The following is a 10,000-nucleotide window of genomic DNA, read 5'->3' as shown; positions in this document are numbered from 1 at the left end:
CTTTAAATCTAGACTCAAGACAAAGCTGTTCTCAGATGCTTTCCCCTAGCTTAAATTACTTATTCTTATTATTTTTATTTTTTATTTAATTTGTTTTATTTTATTTTATTTTATTATTATTTTTACCTTATGTTTTATCTTAATGTTTTTAAATGCTTTTTGACTCTAATTCATTTCCTTCTTTCTTCCCTGTTTCCTTTCATTTACATTTGTTAACTTTGTGAAGCACATTGAGTTGCACCTGTGTATGAAATGCGCTATATAAATAAACTTGCCTTGCCTTGCCTTGCCTTGTGTGTGTGTGTGTGTAACATTCTGATAAAAAGTACCTTTGTTTGAGACTGAAACATTGTTTCAGTGCATGTGTGTGTGCATGTCTGTAAGTGTGTTTTTGGGAGTGTATATGTGTAAACATTAATCAATGTGTGTGTGTGTGAGAGACAGTATGTGTGTGTAATATGTCTTTGTGCACGTTTTGATATATGTCCTGGGAGCAGAGAACGCACAATAAACCACCAGATCGATAAGGCAATAGCAAGCACATACAGTAAACCTTGAGGACCTTGTTCTTTACGCTGAGGCTGAGGTGAGAGGAACCGAACCAACTACCATTAACATTTAGATGAGACAGCAACAAAGAACATAGGCTCCCGCAGAAATCTCCTCGTAACAGTGTGAAAATAATTCTGCCAGGTGGCCATAAAAAAACTACCCCATCCCACAGGAGATAAAAAAAACAATGGTGGATGGTATGGGAAAAAAACATTGGTCTGTGGATGTCAGGAAACACATTATTTGTATGTATGTATGCTGATGGGTGCAATATCTTAGATCAGTGTTGCAATGTGCAATATGTAGCTCATCTGTAAGGCTGCAAGGCACCATCATTTCCTCCTCAGGATAAAATACCTCTTAGCTACTCTGCATCGATCTGTGGATGTCTGGTAAAAGACATTTGTCTGTGGATTCCTGGGATGTAACACATTGGTGTTTGGATCAGATGCAGGGTTACCAAATGAGACAGATGATTTCCAGCCCAAAAAATGCTCAAAACCTGCCTAGAAGCACTAAATCCTGCCCAATTTGAACTAAATTCTATTGATTTCTATGGCCATAAATCTGCAGAAAAACCTGTCCAAATTCCCTTTTTGGGAGGTTTTTTACCCGCAGATGGTCATCCTAAGCAGCCCAATTGGGTGGGAAACCGCCCAATCTGGCAACACTGATCAGATGGCTGCAGATTGGAATCCCATCGTGACCAGTACAAGGAGTGTGTATTCATCCATTGCTGACGCTCCCTTGAGCAAGACACCTAATCTGACATTGATTCAGGGTCTGAACCAGGGGCGCAACTACAGTATATGCGAAGTATGCATTGCAGGGGGGCACCAGAGAGAGGGGGGCGCCAAAGAGAGGGCGTTGGAGGGCGCCAAATAATTATTAAAGGCCAACTTCCGATAAAACTCAGTTTTACTCACTCCTTTCGAAGATCGGACGGTCACCCCAAGTTAAACTCACTTGCAAGGCTCTTATAGCGGTGCGTCAACTCTCCTGGCTGTGTTTCCCGGTGTTTCCCAATTTACATAAATAATGCAGAGAAACAAGCGAATCACGAAAGCCTTTCTGTGTTTCGTCACGTCGAAAGAAGGCGTTTATATCGACCCATTTATCTAAAAACATGTTGAGTAATTTTTTTCTGCTTGTTTTCAAAACAAGCAACGTCTGGTGGCCCGAAACATAGCTTAGCTTAGCTATCAGCTGGTTGCTACTCTCAGGTACACACACAGCACACACACACACACATAAAGCCTGCTCACTCCGGTTGCTCCGTGCCTGCAGCTCGCCTAGGGGTCGCTGTCGAAAGAGCACAGCCCTGAATGGAGCCTGCACGCCTCCGTTGGCGCCCCTATAGTGCAGTACCACCCGGGGTAGGGGTGACTCTGTTTACCATTACATTCTCTCCAAGAACTGGAGGACTGAGCCAATCAGAGACGCGTTTCTTTGAGAGCAGGAGGAGTGAGCCAATCAGAGACGCATTTCCACGAGAAACACGGAACACTCTCTCGTTTCTCCACAAGCCACCTTGCCAGCTTGCAAAAACGTCTTGAAACAAAGCAACCAGAACGTTTTTTAAAACAGGACCAACGCGTAACACATTCAATAACAATTGGGAACACGGCAATATTAATTAAATGATGTTGAGAGGCCATCTTTAAGTGTTTTTTTTGGGAGGGGGGGTACCAAAATAGTTCTTGCATACCCCCCCAGAAAGGAGTAGTTGCGCCCCAATGGCCTGTTAGAATTGGAAATCTCTTTGGCTTACAGCTACATAGTGTAATAAGTGTATAAGTGCAATGCGTAATGTAATGTGTAATATAAGTGTAATATAACTGTAATGTAATGTAAATGTAATGTTTGGGATAACCCATTGGTCTGTAGATGTTTGGGATAAACCATTGGGCTGCCGATGTCTTGGGAGGGCGGGAAGGAAGGTACCTGGAAGAAGGTGCTCTCGCACAGCGTGTCGTGACAGATGTCCAGGTGGCTGACGGGGGAGGGGGTGGAGGTGGAAGGGGAAGCCTCCTTCGCGGGTGCTTGGCCCTCAGCGTCGGGCACGGTCAGCTGGCGCGCCTGGGCAAACGACTGCAGGTAGTGAGCCGCCACCGTCCAGAACTGGAGGTCCGACTCGTCGCCAAAAAGCCTGGGTGGTGCAAGAAAACAGGACAGAACAGAGGAGGGGGTGTTTGCCTATTAATGTCTCATCTGACTTGTGAAGGCAATCAATTACTGTAACTTAAATTGTTTTCCTTGCGCCTCCTTCACAGAAAGAAAAATGGTTGAGGGGAAATCTTGGTCTTAGGACTGTTCTCTGACAGAGTAATATCCTCCAGTGACAAAATATACAAAACAATATTGAGTGGAGGTAGCAGTGAGTAAGGAAGGACAGCCCAGCGGTGACAGTTGCTGCTATCTGTGCCATGTCCCGTGTCTCTCTGCCGATGCCACAGACAGACAACACCATTCACTCCACTCTCCTCTGCTCTCCTCTCTTTGCTTGTTCATGATTGTGATTGTTGGTGATTGACTACCCTTAAAATCCTGACTTTAGAAAAAGCGGATTTCAATGGCTTTCTTTCAATGACTTTAACTAAATATTGTTAACCTTTTCTCTGTGTTTGCTCTTTTAGTTTACCCTTTAATGGTCCATAAACTTCCTCTGCTCTTTATATGCTTTCATTTCTATGCTTTTATTCTTATTTCATCTGGTGTGCTGTTATGTTTTTATTTTTGTGAAGCACATACAGGTAGAACTGTCTCTGTTAATGAAATACTCGATATAAACAACCTTGCCTTGCCTTGCCTCGCCTCAGCTCTGTGACAGAGTAGAAGTCTACGGTGGAAAAACACAATATTGAGTGGCGGTATTACAGTAGTGACTAAGGGAGAGGAGCCACATAGTGACAGTTGCAGCTATCTGCCCTGTCACTGTGCCATAAGTCCCAGCCGGTGCAACAGACAACAGCATTCGCTCAACTCTCCCCCTCAGTCTTTGCCAGTTCAGTTGCAGAGACTTAAACCCGCCGGGGCGAATAAAGTATAAACGGCCCCGCCCCAGACAGCACGGCCTCTCCGTGAAAACTGCTCTCAAAAGGCACCCGGCGTCCATTTTCTCGGCAGCAAAGACTGATTGAGTCTATCAAGAGCAGCGGGCACGGGACATTGAACACTGATGGGGCAGCTGCCGCTATGAGGAGAGGGAATGCCTGCCATGGCTTGCTCTTGGTGTATGTCAGTCAAAATCTGCTGCTAGGACACATTTGTGAGGTGGCCAGTGCGTGAAAGTTTGTCATTTGAGTGTGAAGGCAATAGAGGTTTTCAGGTTCAGGCCATGTTCGAATCCTACTCACAGCACTTTCACATAGATGGGATCGCAGGTGATCCCGTTCAGTGTTTGCTGAAGAAACCTTAACTACATCATAAGAGCATTGCAATGTGAATGTTAAGTATCATATTAAGACATGGTCATTACCATTTTGGTGTCGATAAGGTAATAAAAGAGGCTCTATATAAAAGGGTTAACTCTCATAACACCTTGAAGTGTCCTTGAGCAAAGCATCTAACATCACATTACACTTAGCTGACGCTTCTTTCCAAGGCGACTTAGTTATTTACAGGGTATATTCGTCTCTGGAGTAGTGTGTGGTTAGGTGCCTTGCTCAAGGGCACTTCAGCCATGGATAGAGGTGTAGGGGGGTGGGTAAGTGTGGTATTCGAACCTGCAACCCTCTGATCTTAAGCCACAGCCACAGCCACAGCCACAGCCGCACACACACACACACACACACACACACACACACACACACACACACACACACACACACACACACACACACACACACACACACACACACACACACACACACACACACACACACACACACACACACACACACACCATAAACTTTATGACATGAAAAATAATAAACTCACACTCACACAGACATGTGCACCCACACAAAAAAGACATTAGGGGCGTGAAAGTTTTTACCGTGAAACTAGAATGCAGCGCTGCAGGAGGTTTAGCTCTGGGTCTTGCAGGATGCTTTTCATGTCACTGAGGAGGCACAGAAGAGAAAAGAAAAGACTTTCATTGAAGACTTAAAAAGAGAGAGAGAGAGAGAAGCAACCTGCCCTCTCTGGCTTTCAACTAAGGCAGGGAGATGACATTATGCACACAGAGCACACACACACACACACACACACACACACACACACACACACACACACACACACACACACACACACACACACACACACACACACACACACACACACACACACACACACACACACACAGCAACGAACAAATGCACACCCACTCCGAGTCATTCATCCTCAGACACGCACGCACACACACACAAACAAACAAACGCAGATCCACACACACCGAGTCGTCCATCCTCAGACACACATGCATGTACGCAGACAGGCACATCATTTAAATGCCTATTTCTCCCTGAGACGGGCCGCCTTTAGGCTCCCTTTAGGCCCCTTCCCTTCAAACTTTTTCGACAACTCCTCCTCTTTGTCAGCCTGTCACGTCACAGCGGTAGACAAAGACAGAAGGCAGGCAGGCCAGTCTCTAATGCCCAGTCAACACCCAATCAAACTACACTGCATTGTCTGTGGCTCTCTGCGGCTGTGCTGTGTTGCTCACTTTGACAGAGAGTTGAGTTGCTCCTGGATCAGTCCTTTGATTTCGTCCTTCTCATTGTAATCCCTGTAGACAGAGAGATAGACAGAAGAGAGGGGGAGTAAGAGAGAGAGAGATAGAGAGAGGGGGGGTGGAGAGAGAGAAAGAAAGGGAGCGAGGGAGAGAGAGAGGGGGGGGGGGAGAAAGAGAAAGTCAACGAAAATAACTGATAAAAACAGCAGAGAATGACAGAGAAACAGTGGAAAAGTCAAAGAGACAGATAGACAAAAAGACAGATTAAAAAAGCAAAGATAGAACAAAAAAGTAGCCATTTAAAACATGGAGCACGATGATGTACAAAAAAGTGCAGTAAAATATGATAGCTGCTGCAGTAGCACACGAGGCCATGTGTGAGTGTTCCAGCCTGGCTTGGCCTGCTCCCCCCTCAGGGTACTGGACAGATAGGGAGTCATCTGGAGCCGCTGCCACAGCCATCGCACCGCTACTGCAGCCTCAGCACGCCGTGTGTGTGTGTGTGTGTGTGTGTGTGTGTGTGTGTGTGTGTGTGTGTGTGTGTGTGTGTGTGTGTGTGTGTGTGTGTGTGTGTGTGTGTGTGTGTGTGTGTGTGTGTGTGTGTGTGTGTGTACGCTAGTGAATATACAGTATATCTCTATACTTAATGTGTGTGTACTTTATGTGTGTACTTTATGTGTGTACTTTGTGTGTGTACTCGTGTGTGTACTTTGTGCCCTTTGTGTGTGTGTGCGTGCGCGCGCGCATAAGTGCAACATCAGCCCGACTGAGAGCCCCTGAGGCCACCTGGCCCCCTCCCCTGCCCCTCCAGACTTCCGTACCACAGTCACCAAGAGCACTTTACTCTGAGGCCAAAGGATCCACTCTCAATGACCCCCCCCCCACACACACACACACACCTGCTGTCTGCTCCGAAGGGATGTTTAGTCACTGGTTACATGGATATGCAGAATTTGACTGGAGGATTACAATGTACATGTAGTGGACACCCAACAGATGAAACAGAGGCCAAGATCACCTCCAGAGAGCTGAGTTCAGCTAGCCTGATTAGCATCGACTTTCAAAATCTCTTCGAGAGTTGGTCTGACCAAGAGCATAACAGTTAACATTTCCCAAACGGCATGGTTGACCCGCCTCCCTTGGTTTGCTACTGATTGTTTGCTTCCTGACAAAGTGGGAGGAGTTCCCGATTTTTCTGGAGCTTATAAACGATATTTTTTATTGCTCCTGACCTGACTAGTAGTAGTTGTGTCACTAGGAGGGCACGGCCTGGCTAGAGTTAATCATTTCTCCAGTTGAAATATCCCAGTGAACTGCAAGGCCTTGGCTGTAGATGAGATGTGGCCCTGAGGGAGAGGCAGGTCAGGCCCGAGGGACCAGATAAGCTTCTGGTTTTTTTTGGGGTCTTTTACGACTTTATTTGACAGGACAGCTTGAGAAGTGGACAGGAAGCAAATGGGGAGAGAGATGGGGAGGGGTCGGCAAATGACCCGGCCCAGGAATCGAACCCGGGTCGGCCGCATGGCAGACGAGTGCCCTACCGGTTGGCCACGGCAGAGCCCAGATAAGCTTCTCTAAACACTTCACCTATTACGGTTGTTGTACACCAGTGATTCTCAAAGTGTGGTCCGGGAACCACTGGTGGTCCGCGACAGGGCTCAGGTGGTCCGTGAGGGGATTTCTACTTTTCCAAGACAAGCTAGCAGTAGGCTATATTTGTAACATTTTCATGTTTTCAACACAATAAGACAGGCTTATAATGTGAATAAAAAGTAAGTGATCTGCATCAAAATTAACAGTGTCAAATTAGCACCCATCAACTGCCAATTCAGTTGACAGGTGGTCCCTGATCATTTTTGTGGGGGACGAAGTGGTCCTCGGTCTGAAAAGGTTTGAGAAACACTGTTGTACACCTATTTGCGTTTGAAAATGTTGCACACTGTAACGGCATCCAATGTGAACTGGTGGCGAAATGTCCCAGAAAACTGGGAAATGATAATGCAGCGTATTGTAATGCTTCATTGTAATGTATTGTAATTGTAATAACCGCATTGTCATGCTGTAATGCCCTTTGCCCTCTGTTGAGGTCACTGGCTGTCCCCCTCAACCCCTCTTCCCTCTCGTTGCTGATGCCGTCTGTGGCATGGATTTGTGTCTGTACGGCTTCTGCTATGTACAAGAATCTGTTTATCTAATAGTAAATTTAATGTACGATGTGATTAATGTGATTCCTAATAGTGTTAACGCAAACAAACCAGGGTGAACACTTTCATGTCGTGTCCAGTTGAGCATAACCAACTTTCTGTGTAACACCACGAGGATCCATGGCCAGATCCTTACAATATGTATGACCTGACACAATGAGTAGGCCCTGAGAGGTAGCTGAGGCCTGAGGGAGTTAGACTAGCTTAGTAGGGAGGGGTGAGATGTCTTCAGGAGTGGAGTGTGAGATGCCGTCAGGTGTTCCTCTAGGGGGAGCCCCAGAGGCACCCAGGCATGTCTGTCCAGAGAGAGTCTGCGAGATGGTGAGCAGGACAGATAGTGCAGGAGCACCATAAGGGAAATGAGATGAGGCGGGACATGTTAGATAAACTCAAATCTGTTCTCCGTGGCAGTAGCGGTGTTACTGACAGCAGCGGTGTTACGTGACATCATGTATGATACCATGTATGATACACTCCACACAAAGAAAGATTGAATAGATTGACCAGCTAACAACATGGACACCAATATACCACCAGTTCACATATTCTGGACACCAATATATTCTGTAACATTAGAAATGCTTTAACAGTGTAACTGTAAGATGGAATGTTTAGAAGAATACATTGTAAATGCACGGTGTAACTGTAAGATGGAATGTTTAGAAGAATACACACGATACTGGTGCACCTACCAGTAGGCAGAACATCTTTGGGAGATGGGTGCCATTGTTTGGACAAGCATGTTTGGACAAGCAAGGCTTCTCTAGGTCTTCTATCAATTGTTCTACATTTTTTTGCTGTTTTTTGCACAAGTCACAGGATCTAGTAGTTGAAATTAGTACTCCATTAAGTTTTTTAACCTCCGTTAACCTATTGTTAGCCTCTGCTGTAGCATCTTAGGCATCTTCTTAGGTATTGCTAGCAGGGAGCAGACTGAAATCCTGGCCTTTCCTATGAAAACGGATTGGACCGACTCCCAGATATTGCTGTGAGATTGCAAGGGTCAAGCCTGGGGTGGGTTGCCCGCACAGGATAAAACTCAGTTACACTGTCACAATACATTTATTGTAGAAGAGAGTCCTAATTCCATTAAATGAGCAAGGGGGCACTTACACTTGAGTGATGTCCATGGTGAAGCTGCCCGACCAGGGCTGCAGCAGCAGGAAAGCCTTCAGAGTCAGAGCAGCCCGGGGCAGGAGCAGGTATGGACACCACACGGGATCTGGAACAGGGGATGGGTGGGGTAGAGAGAGAGGGAGAGAGAGAGAGAGAGAGAGAGAGAGAGAGAGAGAGAGAGAGAGAGAGAGAGAGAGAGAGAGAGAGATGAGAAAGTGAGAGTTGAGTGAGAGTGCAGAAGTTTTGTGTGTGTTGGGCTGAGAGCTGTAGTGGTGGCCCCAAAACATATTATATGAGCGGCAGAAATTAGATGAGGGAATGAGGGAAAATTAAAAACACCAATAAATACCCTGACGGCAACTACTTCACCATCTGGTGTTTTTGTCTTAACCTGCCCCCTCTCTCTCCTTCTCTCTCGCTCTCTCTTTCATTTTCTACCTCACACTCTCCTCCAACCCCCCTTCTCTATCACACTCACTTACACACAAGTCCTGCTGATCTTATAGTTAGCTGACTTCTTGTTTTTGTTTTGTTGTTTTGTTCACGATGTCTTTCACTGTCTCTCTCACACACACACACACACACACACACACACACACACACACACACACACACACACACACACACACACACACACACACACACACACACACACACACACACACACACACACAAGCAAGGTCCTGCTTGTCCATCCTGAAGCTCGCAGATTTTTTGTTTTTGTTTTAACCCCCCCCACCAACTCACGCTGTCTCTCTCTCACACACACACACAGACACACTCGCGCACACACACATACGCACGCACATACGCACGCACGCACGCACCACCCACCGGTGAGGTCCTGTTCGTCCATCCTGTAGCTGGCTGACTTCATGGCCATCTCCAGCACGCGGATGCAGCCGTCGTCGGAGGCCAGGACCACCTTGTCCGAGGTGCACCAGTCGATGTCCAGGATGCGGTAGCTCACGTTGCGGCCCACGCGCAGGCTGCTCACCATCTGGACCTGCACCACAACCACAAACAAACACATAAACAACTGCTCAGTCAAAGTTATACTGTCCTACATCGTGATCCGGATCACCACCAATATGCTATCACCTGTTCCTAGGTCATTTCCAAACACTTCACAAAGTTTCATCCAAATCCGTTCATGACTTTTTGAGTTATCCTGCTGACAAGCAGACAGACAGACAGACAAACCAACACGACCGAAAACATAGCCTCCTTGGCGGAGATAATGAAGTTAAATAATAAAGTTAAATAAAGTTAATTGCCACATGCCAATAATCTACCCGTAACCACTTAGACTGGACTACAGGATAATTTTAAAGTCATTTTACTCAGTAAGGAGTGCAGCATGGTTACTACCTTTTTGCTTTGTAGGGCCGTATATATAGTAGCTAGTTCAACACTCCCGTCCCATACTGAGCAAGTTGGCCTTGAATTTGTC

General features: G+C 46.2%; 1 protein-coding gene across 2 annotated transcripts in view; it reads right to left on the bottom strand.

Moving 5' to 3' along the window:
* The window catches only part of wdr11 (WD repeat domain 11), a 127,500-nt gene that overhangs the window by 26,073 nt on the left and 91,427 nt on the right, over positions 1 to 10,000 (bottom strand). For both annotated transcript variants that reach the window (XM_063191172.1, XM_063191173.1), the window contains exons 19-23: positions 9,382 to 9,553; positions 8,545 to 8,653; positions 5,219 to 5,281; positions 4,550 to 4,615; positions 2,497 to 2,701 (exon numbers count right to left, since the gene is read on the bottom strand). In XM_063191172.1, coding sequence (XP_063047242.1) covers positions 2,497 to 2,701; positions 4,550 to 4,615; positions 5,219 to 5,281; positions 8,545 to 8,653; positions 9,382 to 9,553 — 615 coding nt within the window. The remainder of the gene's footprint in view (positions 1 to 2,496; positions 2,702 to 4,549; positions 4,616 to 5,218; positions 5,282 to 8,544; positions 8,654 to 9,381; positions 9,554 to 10,000) is intronic.

Source organism: Engraulis encrasicolus, chromosome 24 (assembly GCF_034702125.1).
Source record: "Engraulis encrasicolus isolate BLACKSEA-1 chromosome 24, IST_EnEncr_1.0, whole genome shotgun sequence".
Classification (NCBI taxonomy): Eukaryota; Metazoa; Chordata; class Actinopteri; order Clupeiformes; family Engraulidae; genus Engraulis; species Engraulis encrasicolus.
The sequence above is the reverse complement of the archived record's forward strand: the minus strand, read 5'-3'. Positions and strand labels throughout refer to the sequence as shown.